Source organism: Stomoxys calcitrans, chromosome 5 (genome assembly GCF_963082655.1).
Source record: "Stomoxys calcitrans chromosome 5, idStoCalc2.1, whole genome shotgun sequence".
Taxonomy (NCBI): Eukaryota; Metazoa; Arthropoda; class Insecta; order Diptera; family Muscidae; genus Stomoxys; species Stomoxys calcitrans.
Window position 1 is genome coordinate 140,904,729 of NC_081556.1, and position 22,126 is coordinate 140,926,854.

The following is a 22,126-nucleotide window of genomic DNA, read 5'->3' on the forward strand; positions in this document are numbered from 1 at the left end:
GAGAGAGAAAGGGGAAGAAAAAGGAAAATGTGAGACCTCGTACTAGAGGTTATACACGAATAAAAAGAAAAATATAGAAAAATCGCTAAAATGGCGTAGAATTTTTTTCCGTGGTCGTAGAAATTTCTTTCATTATGGCAACACTGATTACAAGTGAGTCATACTCTCAAATTGTTTGTAGGGCCAATCGGTGAGAGAATGAATTAGCCATAACAAGAGAAGGCCTTCTTTGACTAAAATGCGTATGTTGGCTGAGGTCGAAAAGTTTGTTGTCAAACAATCAGTCCCACATAAACAGCGCTAAATAGAGGTTGTGTTTATATTTTAGGTCATTAGGAGATTAAGAGAAACGACTTAACTTACTCCTACAACCATCAAAGCTAAATTCTTTGACAAATTACCTGTTAAAAATAGAGATAAAAAAAGCAACATAAACAATGTCTCAACTGAAAGATGAATTTGCAGCTGCTGGTGCTAAATTTACCTTGGAAATTTTGGAAAAACTAAAAGCTGCTGACAGCAAGGAAAATGTCATCATTTCTCCCTTCTCTCTACAAACCTGTATGGCTTTGGCATTTACGGGGGCCCAAGGTGAGACAGCACAAGAAATAGCCTCTACCATGAAATATGCCTCCAATTGTACACAGGAAGTTGCGCAGAATTTCCGTTGTATATTGGATCAATATCAGGATAGTGATCTCTTGAAAATGGCCAATAAAATCTATGTCAAAGAGGGAAAGAAGATCAAAGATGCATATGAGAACACCACCAAAGAAAGCTATCATGCCGAGGCTGAGATCATAAATTTCTCTGAAAGCGAAGCTGCTGCCCAGACCATCAACAACTGGGTTGAGAATAAAACATCGGGTAAAATTACTGAATTGATACCCTCCCAAGTTTTGGGTGACGATACACGTTTGGTGCTGTTGAATGCTTTGCATTTTAAGGGCAGCTGGCAGTGTAAATTTGATGAGGCCAATACCCACGAGGGCGATTTTTGGACGGATGCCGAGCAATCGGTTAAAGTGCAATACATGAGGCAGACAGCCTATTTCAATCAAGGCTATTTCCATAAACATAAATTTAGCCTGCTAGAACTACCTTACAAAGATTCGGATCTAAGTATGATGATTCTTTTGCCGGATGAGCGTAATGGTTTAAAAGAAGTGATGGAACAGTTAAAAGATATTAATTTGTTGGAATTGACGGAAAAAATAAGCAGTGACGAAATCATTTTAGTGTTGCCCAAATTTAAAGTGGATTTTGCTGTTGATGCCAAAAACGTTTTGCAAGAGGTAAGAAAATGGTCAAATATTTAGAATAATCCATGGTGTTTATATTTTACTAGCTGGCCCTGTCTACCTTTGAATTTTAGTCCCACATTGTCCTCCTGAGACATGGTTGCAAATTTTCTACTTACAAATATCTTTCATTTGAGTCCCATATTGTTCCGATCGGTCTTCATGACCGTCTTAGTCGTAGCTCCATATTTATCACATTGGTCTAATTTTCCGTTTGGGAGAGATTTTTGGAGTAAAGGGGAGGTTCCACCCCTGAACAATTATAGAGCCTATAATTTCTTCCCCACCATCCTACACAATTTGTGAAAATATCTGAACCGAAATCGGTTCAACTGTTTTTGAGTCTATACGGAGCAAACAAAACACTACAAGCCAAACCGGGCCCGCTCCGCAGCGCCTTCTTTAACTCTCTAATATCTTTTTAGGATAGAGACACTTCGCCCTGAATGCGGATATTGAATTCGTGCCATTGTAGCCTATGACGCTGAACGTGTTCGAATTCTGGCGAGAACATCGGACAAAGCGGTGGTTGGCGACATTTGCAAGATACAATGCCATGCATGGTCATTTAAAACATTTTCCCCAAAGTGGTGTCGCAACCCGGGGACGCCGTTCAGACTATAAAAAAAGGTCCCTTATCATTGAGTTTAAACTAGAATCGGAAAGCACTCATTGATGTGTGAGAAGTTTACCCTCCTCAGTTCCTGGTGTTTTTAAAAATTAGGTTAATGAAAAGTGCTTTTTAGGGGAGGGATGGCACCTCAGACATTTCGACTCAAATATGGGTATCAAATTCATGCTGCACTTCCAAATCCCTTTAATTTGAGCCCCATATTGCCATGGCCGGTAAATATGAACCGTTTGGAGGGTGTTTCGGGGGCGGAGCGGCCAACGGCAATATCGAATTCGTTCTTTATTTCCAACGGAAATGAAGTTCAGTTTAGGGGGTGCTTTAGGGCGTACCCCAAAACACTTGGCTCCAAAATTGGATATCAAATTCGTTTTCTACTCTCAAATACCTTTCAATTGAGTCCCATATTGTCATAATGGGTCAAATAACCCATTTGACGTATCTTTAGGAGGAAAAGCGCCACCTATACTTGAACGCAAATTTTAATGTCATATTCGTAATATACTCCCAAATATCTTTCATTTCAGTCCCATATAGCCATGGTTGCTAATATGCCCATTTGGGGGTATTGGGGTGGGGGTGGGCGACCTCCCATTACTTGGACTTAATGATTAATGCCATATTTGTAATCTACTGCCTAATACTTTTCATTTGAGTCCCACATTGAAATGAACTACGAATATATTTGTTTAGAGGAGTTTTAGGGTTGGAGGCCCGCGTAGTACTTGGACCCAAATACTATGTATCATGTTCGCTTTCTGGTCTCCAATACCTTTCATTTGATACCCTTGTTGTGCCCATCGGACCACTTTCGGATATAAGTGGCGTTTTTGGGGTAATAGGGAGGGTCCGCCTCCACCCCTTTCCTCGCAGACAAACGTACACAATCTGAATCGGAAAGAAAATCGGTTCAGCCAAGTATCATTTAGTTAAAAAGGGGTCTAATAGGGTTTTTGAGGGTTGGTGTGACCCCCTATAGTTCGATCTGAAACGAACGTCCAATATGTCTGTTTGGGGGAGTTTTGGGGTTGGGGCGGCCCGATGGGTTCTTAGACTCAAATTTTAATACCATATTATTATTCTACTCTACAATACCTTTCGTTTGATACCTATATTGTCTCTATCGGTCCACTTTTGATTTTGGGTTGTGTTTTTGTCATAACGGGGAGGGTCCGTCCCCCGTCTGATATCGAAAAACTATATAGCCTATGTTTCCTTCCACACCACCCTACACAATTTGTGAAAATTTCGAGAAAATCGGTCCTGCCGTTTTTCAGACTATCCAGAACAAACAAACCGAGTCCATATATCCGTGATTGGCTAATGTGCCCATTTTTGTAGGGGGTGGGATGACCCCCTATACTTCGACATGAATTTGTATACCAGATTCGTTATCTACTCCCGCTTACTTTACATTTGTTACCCATATTGTCCTTATCGGTCCACTTTTGAATGTTGGTGGTGTTTTTGGGGTAACGGTCGAGGGTCCGTCCCCTTCTGTAATCAACAAAGTATAACGCCTATTCCTAATTCGTGACCATATTCATACTCTAATCCCTTTCATTTGAGTCTCATATTGTCATGATCGTTAAATAAACCTATTTTAAGGGGTTTTGGGGCTGGTTTGAATCGTGCCTAACATTGTGTATTTACATATACAGTTTCTCTCACTTTAATAACTGCTCTCGCATTTACAGAGTACATAATTTCGTTACTTTAGTACAAAGAAGGGCAACATACAAGTCTGCTTATAAATTCCTATGCCCGCGGCCATGGGAAAACATACAGACGCACTCGTACAGTGTAAACAACAACATTGACGCGCCCTACATGTTGCATATAGCCCATCAAATAAAGGCATTTATTTTTATTCTATATGCTGAAGTTGACTTGACTCAAGAAATGTTTGTTTGATACCAACAACATACAGGCTTATGCGAGTACGTAAGCCTGTGTACGTGTGTGTATCATACATGTTTAGCGGGATTTTACGAAATAGACCTAAAGATAAATGAGCGATATAATCTTTAATGACAGTAATCGATTAGTTAATTAAATTGATGTCGACATAAGAGATAACTATTTCGATATAACATGCCTGCAAGAGTTATCTTACAAGACGGCTTGCCCAGATATACAAAGCATTTCTATTACAAACAATAATTGGTGTTATTTTTCCCAGTAATTCACTTCATAAGAAAGTTAAAAGAATCTATTGTTCCTCCTTAGAATCTATCTATACTTATAAAAATGAATTTGTGTTTGTTTGTTTGTGGGTTTGTAAATGTGTTTGTGCCGTTTAGACTCAAAAACGGCTAAATCAATTTCTTTGAAATTTTCAGAGATTGTGGTAGTGGTCCAGTAGGAGCAATAGGCTTTATAAATTTTTGATATCGCAAGGGGGGCGAACCCCCCCCTTAGCCCAAAAGTACCACCCAAAAATAAAAGTGGACCGATCGTGAAAATATGTGACTCAAATGAAAGGTATTCAAGAGTAGAGTATGAATTTCTTATCAAAAATTGGGTCCAAGTTACTGGGGGGCCGCCCCGAACCCAAAACCCCCTAAAATGGGCTTATTGGACGATCATGACAATATGCGACTCAAATGAAAGGTATTCGGGAGTAGATTACGAATATGACGTTAAACAAGTAAAAAGGCGTTAAGTTCGGCCGGGTCGAACTTTGGATAGCCACCGCCTCGAGTATATATGTAAACCACCTTTCGTCAAAATCCGGTGAAAAACGCATGCCTTATGCTCCATAGCAGCTATAACGAAATAGGTTCCGATTTGGATTGTGTATTACAAAATATACTAAAAGTAGCTATATCTAAAAATAAACCGATCTGAACCATATACGACACGGAAGTTGAAAAGCCTAACATAAGTCACGGCTTTGCAGCTATATCCAAATATGGACCGATCTGGTCCAAATTGGAGAAAGATGTTGAAGGGCCTAACACAACTCACTGTCCCAACTTTCAGCAAAATCGGATAGTAAATGTGCCTTTTATGGGCCTAAGACCCTAAATTGGCGGATCGGTCTATATGGGGCCTATATCAAGATATAGTCCGATATAGCCCATCTTCGAACTTAACCTGCTTATGGATAAAAAAAAGAATGTGTGCAAAGTTTCAGCTTAATATCTCTATTTTTAAAGACTGTAGCGTGATTTCAATGGGCTGATCATGAATATATATACTTTATAGGGTCGGAAATGTATATTTCGATATGTTGCAAACGGAATGACAAAATGAATATACCCCCATCCTTCGGTGGTGGGTATAAAAATGAGGTCCAAGTAATTGGGGGTCACCCCACCTCCAAAAGCCCACCAAATGGGCATATAGCCGGAATTTTAATGAAAGATATTTGGCAGTAGATCACGACTATGACATTAAAATTTGCGTCCACGTATCTAGGTGGCGCTTTTACCTTATAAAAGCTCCTCAAATAGGTTATTTGACCTATTAAGACAATGGCGGGATCAAGTGATAAATATTTTTGAGTGGAGTGCTCCACTCAAAAATATCTACCACTTGAAACGTTTCCCGTTTGAAACAATATCAGTATCAAATGAAAGTTACTTTAGAGTAGAGTACGAACTTAATAGAACAATTCGACCTCACATGTCGAGGTACCCGCCCACCTGCCATGTTTGCTGATTGGCGCAATATGGGTATGGAATATGGGAAAAATGGAAGGTAATTTGATGTAGAATACGAAACTTATATTAAAATTTGGGGTCAAGTCCCAGGGGGCGCCCCCGCCCCAAAAATCACCCCCGCACCGGCATGGAGGCCGATGGCGACAATATGGGATTCAAACAAAAGGTACTTGAGAGTAAAATACGAAAGATATCTAAAAGGGATATATTCTTAGGCTGGTCGCCGCACCCCAAAATTATGCACCAAATGAACATGTACACCGAATGGGACAAGAAAGAACTCAAACGAAAGGTATTTGAGAGTTGAATACGAAAGTTATATACAAATTTGGTTTAAGTCGCCCCACTCCAAAATATGCCACAAATGGACAAATGTGGTTCGATGTGAACCATTTTCGGAAGTTATATCGCGGGGCCCGATACATACAACTCACTGTTGTAAATTTCAGTGAAATCGGGTAATAAATGTGGCTTTTCCGGGCTTAAGCCCCTTCGACAGTAGATTGGTCTATATGACACCAAATGGATATGAACACCGAACGGGACAATATGGGATTTAAAGGATAGGTATTTGAGAGTTAAATACAAAAATTATATAAAAATTAGCTTCTAGTCGCCCCACTCCAAAATATGCCCCGAATGGCATGTAACCAAATTGGCCATATCGTTTCAAATTTAGGTATAGCTCCCATATAAACCAATACGGTCCAAATCGGTCTATAACCAGTAATAGCTCCCATATTAACTGATCTCTTGATTTGACTTCTTAAACCCCTGGAAGCCAGAAATTTCGTCCGATTTCGCTGAAATTTTTCACATAGTGTTTAAATCGGTCTATAAACTGATATAGCTCCCATATAAACCGATCTCCTGTTTTCACTTCTTGAGCCCCTGGAAGCCACAAATTTCATCCGATTTGGCTAAAAATTTGCACATAGTGCTCTCCCATGACTCCCAACAACTGTGCCAAGTACGGTCCAAATCGGTCTTTTAATAACCGATCCGACACTGAATGTATCCTATAAGACACATTGCGCCTATAGAGGGCGCTATTTTCATCCGATGGGCTTAAATATTGTTATTATTCGAACCCAGGCGTTCAGCGTCATAGGCGCACATGCAAACCTCTGCGCTACGGTTGCCTCCGTTTGAAGTATAGGTCATGCGAAATTTAAGATAGTATCGATACTATCGATATTTATTATAAAAAATATCGAATGTTGCGAATATCGATAGTTTACAAGCTCTACTAGTATATGTATTGGGTTCCCAAAAAAGTAATTGCGGATTTTTTAAAATAAAGTAAATGCATTTTTAATAAAACTTAGAATGAACTTTAATCAAATATAATTTTTTTACACTTTTTTTCTAAAGCAAGCTAAAAGTAACAGCTGATAACTGACGGAAGAAAGAATGCAATTACAGAGTCACAAGCTGTGAAAAAATTTGTCAGCGCCGACTATATGAAAAATCCGCAATTACTTTTTGGGCAACCCAATATATAATAGAGTTCTTTTTATTTATTTTTTAATTTTAATTTCCCTTTTCCCTTTCAGATGGGCATTGAAAAAGCATTTACCGAAGAGGCCGATTTCAGTGGTATGTTAGAACCCTCTGAAGATATAAACATATCGAATATTTTCCATAAGGCATCCATTGAAGTCAATGAGGAGGGCACTGAAGCAGCTGCCGCCAGTGGAGCGATTATGATGGCACGTTGTTTAATGAGTTTTGAATTCATTGCGGATCATCCATTCCTATATTGGATATGGAATAAAAAGAATATTTTATTTGCCGGTACATTTGTAAATGCTCCCAAAGAAGCTTAAGAACTAAACACTTAAGTTGCAGAAGTTTGTAGACTTTTTAAAATATCAGGAAACTGTATGTTATACCTTTATTTAAACACATATATATTTAATTCACATATCATAACTGTAAAACTTTTATTCGAATATAGCTGTAAAATATTTATAAGATCTCAATAAATTGTGGTAATGTCAACAAATTTTTTATATTTTGAAATCTAGTAAACTTTCTTTTATCAAAAGCAAAAAAAAACAAGTAAAAGGGAATTAAGTTCGGCCGGGCCGAACTTTGGATACCCACCACCTCGGGAATATATGTAAACCCCTTTTCGTCACAATCCGGTGAAGCACCCAAATTCCGCACAGACATTGATTGGTCTAATATATATAAGTCACTATTCAATTTTGTAGAACAAAGTATTGGTCACTTTGGCAGCTATATCCAAATATAATCCGAGCTGAACCATTTTAAGGTCGGATAACGGGAGGTTCAGAAAAACTTACTTTTTCAAATTTCTGCGAAATCGGGTATTAAATAAAGCTTAAATAAAGCCTAAATATAGTCCAATCTCAACCATATTTAGGTAGGATATCAGGAGGCTAAAAATAACTCACTGTTTCAAATTTCAACGAAATCGGTTAAAATGGGCTTCGGGCCCTTTATCGGGTGATCGGTCTATATGACAGCTATATATACATATAGTCTGATCAGTACCATATTTGCTGCTACCATCCATGACATAATTACTAGGTAGTGTACCGTAAACATCTGAGTATAAATTTTTCTCGTGAAGTGCACTTCGACGAGTTTTTAGGTCTGTTCGCGTACCTTACCAGTAAAAATTTGTCTGTCAAAATTTGCAGAAGAGTACGCGCCATTTTACACTCTTTGAAAAATTGCAGGCAAAAGAACGCGAACGACTTCCAGTGAAAATTTGCAGAACAGCTGATTTTTGGTTTGGTTGGTTTTTTCTTTGCTTGCTTAAGAAAACATTTTTTCCTTAGATAAACGTCAATTTATTGGCCCGAGAGTGACAAGGCTAGAAGGGGCGCCATTCGTAGTATCCGTGATCTCCGTGCCGCTGGACAGCCAATACAATTTACACTGCACGAAGCTACGAATTTCATCCGTGCTCTACACTGATGCTGAAGACTCTGGATCTGTCTGGAGTCGAGTACCTTACAACTGTCCTCAGCCTGAAACCAGAAAAGGACACGAGCAAGGGGAAGTCGTACAGACCGATCTGTCTTCTTTCATAAGGAGCCATGACGCCTAAGGGACTTCTCCTTCCGATCCTGCCGTTGGTAATTTTCATTCTTCGAGCATCAGCCTGCATTTCGAAGGCTGCATAGGACTACAACTGCTTTACATGCCATCACCGTACACAAAAGTAGAAACAACGTTCTCAAGACCCTTGTCGGCAGCACTTGGTGTGCTGACAAAGGAACCTTGGACTATCCTCTTAATGCTTCTGAATATTGCGGCCAGACAAATTGCTGCGACCACTGATGTGAGGCTAAGGGAGCTTTCTATTTGGTCATGTGGCGGCTACGGACACTGTGTTTTCATTGAAGAGATCTGTATCCGTTAACAATTGACAGACTTATTTACACTAATATTCCAATCCCACTGTGCGTAACATTTAACTGTCCAGCTTGAATTTTGTACAGATTATGGGCTCTAGTTATATTCTGCTAGTTTCAGCCTTTAATAAGAAATCTTTCTTGGTAAAGAGTTTTTAAGATTTGGTCCAGCCGAATTTATTCATATTTTACTTTTTTAACTTTAACAAGTAAAAGCGTGCTAAGTTCGCCGGGGCAGAATCTTACATACCCTCCACCATGGATCGTATTTGTCAAGTTCTTTTCCCGGTATCCCTTTTTAGGCAAACAAAGGATAATGGATAAGAATTGCTATGCTATGTCAAGTTATAAACTTAGCCGGGCCATACTTGGCTTGGATGTTTAAAACAATAGTAAAATTCAAAATTTCAACCAAATCGGATAAAAATTACGTCCTCCACGGGCTCAAGAAGAAAAATCGGGAGATCGGTGTATATGGAAGCTTTATTAGCTTATTGACCGATTTAGACCATTTTGTTAGAAGTCATGGATACAGTGACAGTGCCAAATTTCAACAAAATCGTATAAGGCTCAAGAAGTAAAATCGGGAGAACGGTTTATATGGGGGCTATATCAGGTTTAAGACCGATTCGAACCATACTTAGTACATCCACTTACTGTCATAAAATACGTCATAGTACAAAATTTCAGCCAAAATCCGATAAGAATTGCGCCCTCTATGGGCTCAAGAAGTCAATTCGGGAGGTCGGTTTATATGGGAGCTGTATCAGGATATAGGACTATTTGAACCATACTTGGCACGTAACTTGGAGAAGTCATTACGCAAAATTTCAGCAAAATCGAATAAGAATTGCGCCCTCTAGAGGCTCAAGAAATAAGATCGGTTAATATGCGAGCTATAAATATAGACCGATATGACTCATTAACAATCCTAGCCGACCTACATTAGTAGGAAGTATTTGTGCAAAATTTCAAGCGCCTAGCAGTACTCCTTCGAAAGTTAGCGTGTATTCCCACAGACAGACGGACAGCGAACGGACATTGCTAGATAGTAGACAACTATACCTCTCATTTGTAACCCATTCAAAAGTTTCAAGGTCTTGTCTTCTCTTCTCTTAATATATGCAGTTTTTGGTCCATCATGAAGAAAATTAATACTAATGTAGCAAAGATTAGCCCAATACTATATACAAATTTGTTTATTATTATAGACAATGCCACTCATTCACTATTGTGAGAACAATGAACGCAATCCCAATTTCATAACAGTATACTAAACATACTAAATAAAGGTAATTATTGTTTTTGCTTTCTATGCAAGACAAGAGAAAGAGAGGCAATCTCTCATTCAAAAATCTGCTCTTAACGGTCAAACTGAGAGAAACGCTTACGTCATAATACAGATGTATATGTACGTACGAACATGCACCAGCAAACATGCCCAAAATATTGTCAAACATTCTCTAAAAATCACGGATAGAAAAAGTCAAATTCAAAGCATTAGCATAGTATACATACAAATTCACAATGACAGATCTCAATCCAAAATTTATGCAAGGTGGTGTCCTATTTACCGTAGAACTTTTGGAGCAACTAAAAGCCTTCAGTAGCAAAGAAAATATTATTGTTTCACCCTTTTCCATACAAACATGTATGGCTCTGGTCTATGCGGGTGCTGAAGGCGAGACAGCCAATGAAATCGCCAATACTTTGAAATATGGTTCCATTTGCCATAGCGAGGTGGCGCAATATTTGCACTAAGCCTTAGAACCAATCAGGCAAGGTAAAAGTATTAAATCAGAATATCATGCTGTAGTCAAAGATCATTATCATGGCGAGGCAGAATCAATAGATTTCTGTAACAACTCTAAAGCAGCTAAAAATAGTTTTTGAAAGAGGTAAGTCATACTATGGAAGACCATTTAATAATGAAAATAAAAAGTTGAATTAAATTGAAAAGTAAAACAAGTTGTTAAGTTTGGTCAACCTTATACACCTTCCATTATGGATCTCATTTGTAAAGTTCCTTGAACGATTTTATCATGGACTTAAACTATAAGTTAACTGTAGCTCACAACAAAATCAAAATATGCTTGCTGTCCCTGATTTAGGGTATATACGATTTTGCTGGCCGAACATATTCCTTAATATTTTTCTTCTCTTTAGATGGGTATTACTAAAGCTTTTGATGCTGACGCAAATTTCACAAGCTTTTTGGAATCTCCTGAACCTTTATCCATTACCAATGTTTTCCACAAGGTCTGTATTGAAGTCAATGAGGAAGGTTCTGAGGCAGCTGCTGCAACAGGCGCAATTGTAAAAGGCCGTTGTGGCTTAACGGTAAAAGAGTTTGTGGCTAATCATCCCTTTTTGTATTGGATTTGGAATAAGCAGCTAATATTGTTTGCAGGGGTATTTGCTAATGTAGGTACTTAACAAAAATTAAAGCAAGTGTAAATCTCAGAAATTGTTTTTATCTCTTAATTTTTAAATAATTTTCATCATTATATCAACAAAAGCTATTAAGTAATAAAAATATTTTTTGTTACAAAAGGCAAAATTAAAAATTCCATACATTCGTAAAGGGAAATCTTTTTGAGTTTCACAAAATTCTCAAATTTTATTTTTTCTTATAGTAAAATCGGCACGGAAAAATGTTTAAATCTCATTTTACGTTACATCCTAATAAATGCAAAGCATATGCAATTTTGTGTGACAAACCAAAAATGCCGGCACATTGTTTATGTTTAGATTTTAAGCAGTCACTAATTTGAATATCTAGACAGAGAGAGAGAGCGAGAGTGAAGAATAGAAATATAGAGGTCTCAGTGTTTCGTGACGTCATCCAAAGTCTATAGATGTGAGTGTGATGCAGGGATACCAACGTTCAGATAAATGTATAAAAATAAAAGTAAAAACGTGCTTAGTTCGGTGGGGCCGATTTTTCATATGCCCATTGTAGTCATTTTGATCAAATAATAAAGATCGCATGTTCGTCTTCGCATGAAGAACTTTCTAGCAATGCATCTAATATGCCGTTAGCTAAATACAACGCGTTCACTTTTTCCATTTTTATACCCACCAACGAAGGATGGGGGTATATTAATTTTGTCATTCCGTTTGCAACACATTGAAATATCCATTTCCGACCCAATAAAGTATACATATATTCTTGGTCAGCGTAAAAATCTAAGACGATCTAGCCATGTCCATCCGTCTGTTCATTCTTTAAAAATAGAGATATTGAGCTGAAACTTTGCACATATTCTTTTTTGTTCATAAGCAGGTTAAGTTCGAAGATGGGCTATATCTATATATATATTGACTATATCTTGGCATAGCCCCCATATAGACCGATCCGCCGATTTGGAGTCTTAGGCCCCTAAAAGCCACATTTATTATCTGATTTTGCTGAAATTTGGGACAGTGAGTTGTGTTAGGCCCTTCGACATTCTTCTTCAATTTGGCTCAGATTGGACCAGATTTGGATATAACTGCATATAGACCGATCCGCCGATTTAGTGTCGTAGGCACATAAAAGCCACATTATTATCCGATTTTGCTGAAATTTGGGACAGTGAGTTGTGTTAGATCCGTCGACATCCTTCTTCAATTTCAGATCGGTCCAGATTTGAATATAGCTGCCTTATAGACCGATCTCAAGGTTTTGGGCCCACAAAAACGCGCATTTATTGTCCGATGACGCCGATATTAGGCACAGTGAGCTAAGTTTAGCCCCTCGACATACTTCTGGAATATGGCACCGATCGATCCAGACTTGGATATAGCTGCCATATAGACTGATCTCTTGATTCAAGGTTTTGCATCCATAAAAAGGCGAATTTATTGTGCGATGTCGCCGAAATTTATGACAGTGAGATGTGTTAGGCCTTTCGACATATTTCAGCAATTTGACCCAGATCTGTTCAGATTTGAATATAGCTGCCATATAGACCGATATCTCGATTTAAGGATTTGGGACCATAAAAGGCGTATTTATTGTGCGATGTCGCCGAAATTTGGGACAATGAGTTAAGTTAAGCCCCTCGACATATTCCTGCAATTTGGTCCAAATCGATCGAGATTTGCATATAACTGCCATATAGACCGATCTCTCGATTTAAAAGTTTGGGCCCATAAAAAGGGCATTTATTATCCAATTTCGCCGAAATTTGGGACAGTTAGTTGTGTTAGGCCCTTAGACATTTTTCTAAATCTTGCCCCAATTTGGTCAAAATTTGGATATAGCTGCCATATCTACCGATATGGCCGATATCTCGATTTAAAGTCTTGGCCCCATAAAAGGCGTATTTATAATCCGATTTCACTGAAATTTGACACAGTGACTTTTGTTAGGCTTTTCGACATCCGTGTCGTATATGGTTCAGATAGGTGTACTTTTAGATATAGCTACTAAAAATACCAATATTTTGTTATACACAATTAAACAATGACTTGTACTTATAAGTATTTGGTCAAATTCAGAACATACTTCGATATAGCTGCTGGGGGTATGCATTTTCCATTGGATTTTGACGAAAGGTGGTTTACTTCGGAGGGTATTCAAAGTTCGGCCCGGCCGAACTTAACGCCTTTTTACTTGTTAAAGACTGTAGCGTGATTTCATTAGACGGGCGGCTAGACAGAAAAACGGACCTGGCTAGATCGTCTTAGATTTTTACGACGATCAAGAATATATATCGGAGACCACCGAAGAGCAGAGGTTAGCATGTTCGCCTATGACACTGAATCAAATCCAGTCGAGAACATCAGAAAACATTTCATCGGTGGTTATCCCTTTCTATTTGAGGCGAAATTTGTGAGGTACTTTTCCATGTAAAAATTTCTTCCCAAAAGGTGTTGGACTACGGCACGCCGTTCGAATTCGGCTATTTTCTATAGCCGAATTCGAACGAAGCCCTTATAATTGAGCTTAAACTTGAATCGATGTGTGATATGTAAGAAATTTGCCCCTGTTCCTTAATGGAATGTATTGGGGCAAATTTGCATCTGCATAGGGTCGGAAATGAATATTTCGATGTGTTGTAAAAGGACCATTTGCGCAAACCGTTGCTAACCAAGAATATATATAAATACTTTATAGAGTCGGAAGTTTATCAATTTCGCTGTGTGGCAAACGAAATGATAAAATGACTATAGCCCCATTCTTCGGTGGTGAGTATTAAAACTAAATATTGGTCAACGAAATTTTTTTATTTGGCAACTCTATTCTGCTACGGGTATGAAAAACTTTCTCTTTAAATGAGAGAAAGCAGCAAATAGTTCAACGGTCCACAGCAAAGGCATTCAATCTCAGATAGTATTTCTCGAGACACCATAAGCAAAGGGACTACTAACACCTAAATTGTTCTAAAATTATTAAATTAACATGACTGATACGGACTTGCAATATGCTCGAGGCGGTGCTCAATTCACCCAAGAACTATTTAAACAATTGGAGGTGACCACTACCAAAAAGAATACCATCTTTTCACCCTTCTCCATTCGAACTTGCATGGCTATAGTATTTGCGGGAGCAAAGGGTGAAACTGCCGAAGAAATAGCCCAGGTAATGAAATATGTCTCCAACTCTTCCGATGAAGTTGCTGCCTCTTTCGAAAATATCCTGCAAAAATACCACAAAAATGATTTACTGAAAATAGCCAATAAAGTTTATTTACAAAAAGAATCCAAATTACGGGATGAGTATGCCAATATAACAAAAGATAAATATAATGCCAGTGCTGAGCTCATAGACTTTGCTGAAAGCCAAGAGGCCACCAAAACAATTAATGACTGGGTGGAGGAAAAGACCGCCGGTAAAATAACGAATTTGATAAAGGAGGGTATTTTAGATGCCTCCACTCGTTTGGTACTCTTGAATGCTCTACACTTCAAAGGTGAATGGTGTAAGAAATTCGATGAGGCCAAAACCTCAGAGGAAGATTTTTGGATAAGCGCCGAAGAATCGATTAAACTGCCATACATGACTCAAAAGACCGCTTTCCGTTATGGTGAGTTCGACCAATACAATTGTGTAGCTTTGGAAATGCCTTATAAGGATTCTGATTTGAGTTTGTTTGCTCTGTTGCCCGACAAACGTGATGGCTTAAAGGATTTGGCAGAAAACTTGAAAGATGTAAATTTGTTGGATTTGTCAAAGGAAATGTGTGAAAGAAAAAATGTCCAGGTTATGTTTCCAAAGTTTAAAATTGAATATTCGCTTGATCTGGCAAAGACTTTGCAAAAGGTAAGTAAATAGAATTAGAAGGAAAAAAGTGCTAAAAAAAGTTTTATTTTTAACAAATCTTAAAATATAACAAAAAAATTCTATTGACATACAAGTAAAATAAAATTCAATTCTTTATACCATGTGTCGTTGATGCTGTCCTTCCGATTGCCCCGTTTTTTCCACCATCCCACGTACGGAACTAGGGTTGCCAAAAAAGGTTTCGTGTTCTCTAAGTTATTGTAGGCAAACACCAGGTTATTAAATGCTAACGAAATGGGCATTAACCCAGCTAACATAACTTTCCGATATCGGTCCGACAATCGGATGAATAATCCGATATCGGATACGATGTCTTACCGACATCGTAACTAAAAATGAGAGACGACTGAGGGAAATCTGGTGTATTTACCGCCATATTGTACCGATATCAAACCGATGTCAGAGCAAAATTCCAGGATGTGAAATTTTATGTCGTACTGAATTGGAACCGAAACCATCCACGAAATCGGTCCCGGATGAAAATTGCGCGCTCTATTAGCTCAAGAAGTCAAGATCCAAGAGATCGGTTTATATGACAGCTATACGAGATTATGAACCGATTTGAATCATACTTTACACAGTTATTGAAAGTGATACCAAAACACTACGTGCAAAATTTCAGTCAAGTCGGACGAGAATTGCGCCCTCTAGAGGCTCAAGAAGTCAAGACCCAAGACATTGTTAAATGAGAATCAACTCAATGATGTTGTCTTTATTGTGTGTTATTGTTTGACTTTTGTTTGTGTTCTGGCAAAAAATGGAGTCCGTCGGATTTCGGAATAATTGAAGACAGTATTAGGCTAAAACGGTAATCGATAGACGACAATCGTCGAAAAAATCAAATGAATTTGATCTTTCAGCCATGACTAATGCCGCGTCGGGGTGGATAGTGTACTTGAGGAGGATGAGAACTCAATCTACACAGATGGCTCCAAGATGGCATCAGGGACTGGATTGGGGGTCTACTCTGATGCACTCAATATCAGTATGTCTCTGAGACTGACAGAAGAAGTCGGTGCCATTGCAGTAGCCGCAAGAGAAATTCTGGCAAGGAACCTACCGCCCTCAAAACTCAGAATTTATGTGGACAGTATGGCGGCGCTCAAGGCCTTGGGGTCGAGGATGGTGAGGTCGAGATGCGTGGCGGACTAATTGGAATCCTTGGATTAGCTCTGGGCCCACAATGTGACGCTGACATGGGTTCATGGGCATGAGGGAATTCCAGGAAATATCAGGACGGACGAGCGCGCCAGGAGGGTGTTCGTCTGCGTCGGGCGGCCCGGTCATCGGTCTTGCCTGTGTGCCATTTGTCGAGCTACTGAACAAAGTAGAGAGGATGGCCAGGTCGGCGTCGGTGGCGAGATGGGACACGGTAGATGTTGACGGACTGCGAAGGCGCTATGGCCGGTCATCGACTGGAGGAGGTAGTTGGAATTGCTGGCGTTCGATAAGAGGTCGATGAGAACTTTAATAGGGGACAATGTGCCATAGACCGCATGTCGGCACGCATGGGGATACCGCACAATGACTTCTGTAGGAGTTGGCTCGATGAGGATAAGGAGGAGACTATAGAGCACTTGCTTTGTTCCTGTCCGGTTCTACAGAGACGTAGAAACGGCTCCCCAGAAAGGAGAACTCTGGGGAGCCGTTTCTACTATGATCTGGGTGAACTTGCGAATGTACCTCTGGTATTTCTCCTGAGATTTGTTGAGGGAATAGGATGGTTCCGAATGGATGGTGACACAGGCTCCGGTGTAGGTAGGTCCCCGCTTGAGTAGCGAAAGGCGGTTCTTCACCTCCCGCTCGGGTTTCTCCACTCCTCCTGTCTTTTTTTCGTGTATAACCTCTAGCAAGAGGTCTCACATGTTTTCCTTTTTCTTCCCTTTCTCTCTTTAGGGTATCACAATGGGCCAAACTGGCCTCCGAGAGAACTCACCTTTGATGGGCGACCCATTTAACCTAACCTAATGCCGCGTCATCAAGACGTCTTAAAAGAAGGGTGCTCGATCATGTTAAATCGTTAAAGACATATAGCCGACAGCCCATACAAATCGTTGATGACATCTTCATCTAGTTGTCTCGAAATCCATGCATGATATCTTAAGCGACATTGCGAACGAACATCTTATCATGTCTCATGAAAATTCAAGTGAAAGGTCTATAACCTTTACTCTATAGAGCGTCCGTTTAAAATTAAAAAATTTAAACTTCTCAATAAAAAATATTGTGGTGACTTGTTCGTGGACACAGTTAGTGAATTCGTCTACAATCAAATTTTATAACACTCTATCAGTAAGACACGTCAGCAGATATGCCATATCGGTGAAAAAATTCAAATTGTCCTAAAGAAGCCTTTGAAGGCAATGTCACGACAGACTTTTGGACTCCTAAGATGGTTATGTGTACGGGTGACGCATACACCCTTATTTTAATTAATACTTTCACAATAACCACGCATCATGATGTGCCATGTAAACTGGTCATAAGAAACTTACTACTCTTGTAATATTAGATTGTGATGATAAATAAACATTCGAATTTATGCCAACTTTCGAAACTTATACAACGTTTTAGGATACTTATGAAGTCGTGAATCCTTTATTCAATCTAACTTAGATTCAAACTAGGGATAGAAGACTTTTGTCACTTGGAAAAAATGTATCGGCACATCCTAATACGTTTATTGGCAAAAAAATGTTTGGAATAGAATTTGTTGATTGTTTGTCACGAGCAATATCTATCTAATTGCGTCATTTTATATTTCCCAAAAATTATGAAAAAATTCATGAAAATACACATAACAAGAAACAAAAGCAAACAAATTCAATTGAATCTTTTTAACGCCCACTAATTTATGTTTTTGGGGAGATTTTATGCTTTTTAACTTTATATAAGAAATAAAAAATACTAATATTCTCACGTATTATTATGAGAGTTATCTCAAATGAAGAGAGTTATCTCAAATCTAGGGGTGCAGCACGATTTAAATTAAGGTTCAATGATAACGGACAGCATGCTTCACCCATTTTTTGCAAGGCTAAAATATTCAGATATGTCACTAGCATTAGTGACGTAAGTACTTCTTAGCTTATTGGAGCAGCCTGTTTTACAGATTCGTTTAGACTCTTTTTTTATACCTGTTGGTATATTGATTTTGTCATTCCGTTTGAAACACATCGAAATGTCCATTTCGATCATACATCACAAATTTTTGATCGTACTAAAAGTGTAAGACGATCTTGCCATGTCCGTCCGTCTGTCAGTTGTAAACCCGCTAGGGCCTTCAAAACTTGAGATACGAGTATTAAGCTGAAATTTTGCACACATTCGTATTTTGTTCATACACAGTTTATGGTAATGTGTATGAGCCCGATTGGTCTATATATTTGTATAGCTGTCTCATAGACCGATGTCCCCATTTAGGGTCTTAAGCCTATAACAACCTCATTTATTGCCGATTTTGCTGAAATTTTAAAAAAATGAGATGCATTTTCGAAACCCAAACCCAATATGTTTTATATCAGGCCATATTTTGGGTCTTGGGCCCAAAATAACCGCATTTGTAGATAATTTTGCTGAAATTTGGAGCAATGAGTTGCAATAGGTTTCTTGATTTTCAAATCGAATTTGTTCTACATTGAACCATATTTCGACATAACTGCCATAGAGGCCAATCTGCGGATTAAGGGTCTTAAGCCCATACAAGGTGCGTTTATCATCCGATTTTGCCGAAATTTGACTAATTTCACCTCTCAACATATTTGCCGAACTAGGTCTCCGTAGGGTCATTTTAGGGTATAGGCGCCATAGAGACCTATCCCCCTATTTATGGCCTTGAGCCATTAAAAGGGAAATTTTTCAAAAGAATTTTATGATATTTAGAACACCGAGTTGTCTTAGAGTCCTCATCATTCGAGACAAGTATGATAAGGAAAGGGTAGCTTTAGTACCCTTTCCTTTGAGGAAGGGTGGTTTTAGTTATCTTTTCTTTGGGAAAGGGTAGATTAAGTTCCTTTTCCTTTCCGTTAATACCTTTTCCTTTGGGAAAGGTTAGCTTTAGTACCCTTTCCTTTGGGAAAGGATAATTTTAGTTCGCTTTCTTTTGGGAAAGCGTAGCATTAGTACCCATCTTTTGTGAAAGGGTAAATTATGTACCCATTCCTCTGAGAAACGGTAGCTTTCCTTTGCGAGAGGGTAGCTTTAGTACCTTTTCCTTTGGAAAAGGTAGCTTTAATACCCTTTTCTTAGGGAAAGGAAAGGGTAGCTTTAGTACACTATCCTTTGGGAAAGGGTAGCTTTAGTACACTTTCCTTTGAGAAAGGGTAGCTATAGCACCGTATCCTTTGAGAAAGGATAGTTTTAGTACCCTTTCCTTTGAGAAAGGATAGTTTTGGTACCTTTTCCTTATGGAAAGAACAGCATAAATTCCATTTCCTTGGAGAAAGGGGGCTTTTTCCTATTTCCTTTGGGAAAGTGTTGCCATAGTACCCTTTTCTTTGGGAAAATGTAGCTTGAGTACATTTTCATTTGGGAAAAGGTAGCTTTAATACCCTTTACATTGAAAAAGGTAGCTTAAGTACCCTTTTCTTTGGGAAAGCTTAGCTTTAGTACCATTTCCTTTGGGAAAAGGTAGCTTCAGTACCCTTTCTTTTGGGAAAGGGAAGTTTTAGTACTCTTTCCTTTGGGAAAATGTAGGTTTCCTTTGAGAAAGGGTGGGTTAAGTACCGTTTCCTTCGGAAAATGGTAGCTTTAGTACACTTTCTTTTGAGAGAGGACAGCATAAATCCCATTTCCTTGGAGAAATGGGTCTTTTTCCTATTTCCTTTGGAAAAGTGTTGCAATAGTACCCTTTCCTTTGGGAAATTGTTGCTATAGTACCCATTCCTTTGGAAAAATGTAGCATTAGTACCTTTTCATTCGGGAAAAGGTAGCTTTACTACCCTTTACTTTGGAAAAAGGTAGCTTTAGTACCCTTCCTTTTGGGAAAGGATAGCTTTAGTACCCTTTCCTTTGAGAAAGGGTACCTTTAGTACACTTTCCCTTGGGATAGGGTAACCTAAGTACCATTTCCTTTGGGAAATGGTAGCTTTAGTACCCTCTCCTTTGGGAAATAGTAGCTTTAGTACCCTTTCCTTTGGGAAAATATAGCTTTTTTACCCTTTCCTTTGGGAAAGAGTTGGTTAAGTATACTTTGCTTTGGGATAGGGTAGCTTTAGTACCCTTTCTTTTGGGAAAGGGTAGCTTAAGTACCCATTCCTTTCGCAAGGGTAGCTTTAGTACACTTTCTTTTGAGAAAGGGTGGCTTTAGTACCCTTTCCTTTGGGAAATGATAGCTTTTTTTAACCTTTCTTTTGAAAAAGGTAGCTTTAGTACACTTTACTTTGGGAAAAATTAGCTTTAGTACTCTTTCCTTTGAGAAGGGGTAGCTTTGGTACATTTTTCCTTAGGATAAGGTAGCTTTAGTACCCTTTCCTTTGGCAAATAGTAGCTTTAGTACCCTTTCCTTTGCGAAAGGGTAGCTTAAGTACCCTTTCCTTTGGGAAGCAATTGTAGTTGGTGGACTAAAAATCCATATTACAATACAAACACATGGATTGAAAAAAAAAACAACTAGTAGATAGGGTGTCGAACTTGGTTAGTGCCGTTCTTATATCACAAAGGCATTTTCGTAATGAATTCGATATAAGTACAACCTATCAACATGAGGTCCTTGAGGCCTTTATACCTAAAGGTAGTCGATGATGACCTCCTTAACCAAGAGGTCGAAAGGCGTCATACTCTGTTTGGTGTTGTGTAATCTTCTGGCTTTATTTTTAATTGCAAAAAAATCTTCGATCATTAAACACCTTTCGAAAGAGAATTAAAATAATAATGCGTTTTTATTATTTGTTTTTGGAGAAATTTTAATTTTCCGAATGAAATATTTAATTTCCTGCATAATCCCATATAGTGACCTATTTTACCCTTTTTTCTTTGGTTTCTTTTAGATGGGCATTAAAAAAGCTTTTGGAAATGATGCAGATCTCAGCAATATGCTGGACCCCGCTGAAGGCATTTCCCTAAGCAATGTTATACACAAGGCCTCTATAGAGGTGAACGAGGAAGGTTGTGAGGCAGCTGCTTCCACGGCAGGAGTTATAAGGAAACGTTGCGCACCCATTGTATATGAATTTGTAGCGGATCATCCATTCCTCTATTGGATATGGGATAAACAGACTATTTTGTTTGCAGGAGCTTTTGTGAATGCTCCCAATTAAGTTTAAGGGGCGTTTTTGTACAAAAAAAAAATAAACAAAATGAAAATATGCAAAATAATATAAAATAATATTGAATAAAACGAAATAAAATTCATTTTTAATATTTTTGTTGCAATATTTTTATATCTTTTAAATGTTTTGAATAAAATCAAAAATTATGAGTACTTACGTTTTTCTCCAGCTTATTCCTTAAAACTTAAAGCAATAAAAACTTTTTCTTATTTATCATAAATTTAATAAAAGTCAAATTGACTATTTTCTGTTTGTGAAAACGATAAAAAAAAAATACTTTTCTCTGAATCTGGGTGTAAAAGTATTTTAAAAGTAAAAATTGAAGAAAACTTATGAATTGCTGACTATTTCTTATTGTAGTAGTAGTATCACTTTATTTCTTCTTAATAATTGGTACAATTCAAAATTTTCTTAAATATAAATGTAATTTTAATTACAATTGGGCAAAACAAAAAAAAAAAAATAAAGTGGATTCACGACTATGACATTATGTCGTCAGTCGGTAAAAATATGTACATTTACTTATATGTTAAAGAGAGCATATATTCTTGTTTCTTGTTTGTTTGGCTTTTTCGTTATGTTTTGTTTTAATTG

General features: G+C 38.2%; 2 protein-coding genes across 3 annotated transcripts; both read left to right on the top strand.

Moving 5' to 3' along the window:
* Window positions 1-305: 305 nt before the first annotated feature.
* Window positions 306-7,518, top strand: LOC106080734 (serine protease inhibitor 42Dd). 2 transcript variants are annotated; one of them, XM_059368981.1, is made up of 3 exons: window positions 306-468; window positions 560-1,295; window positions 7,157-7,518. In XM_059368981.1, exons 2-3 carry the CDS (start codon window positions 564-566, stop codon window positions 7,427-7,429), a joined length of 1,005 nt encoding a protein of 334 aa, XP_059224964.1. In that variant the 5' UTR covers window positions 306-468; window positions 560-563; the 3' UTR covers window positions 7,430-7,518. The 2 variants fall into 2 exon arrangements, with proteins under 2 accessions (XP_059224964.1, XP_013097691.2); XM_013242237.2 differs by having other exon boundaries at window positions 306-1,295.
* Window positions 7,519-14,333: 6,815 nt separating this feature from the next.
* On the top strand, window positions 14,334-21,621 carry LOC106080732 (antichymotrypsin-2). The gene is made up of 2 exons (XM_013242235.2): window positions 14,334-15,242; window positions 21,251-21,621. Exons 1-2 carry the CDS (start codon window positions 14,382-14,384, stop codon window positions 21,518-21,520), a joined length of 1,131 nt encoding a protein of 376 aa, XP_013097689.2. The 5' UTR covers window positions 14,334-14,381; the 3' UTR covers window positions 21,521-21,621.
* The last annotated feature ends 505 nt before the right edge of the window (window positions 21,622-22,126 follow it).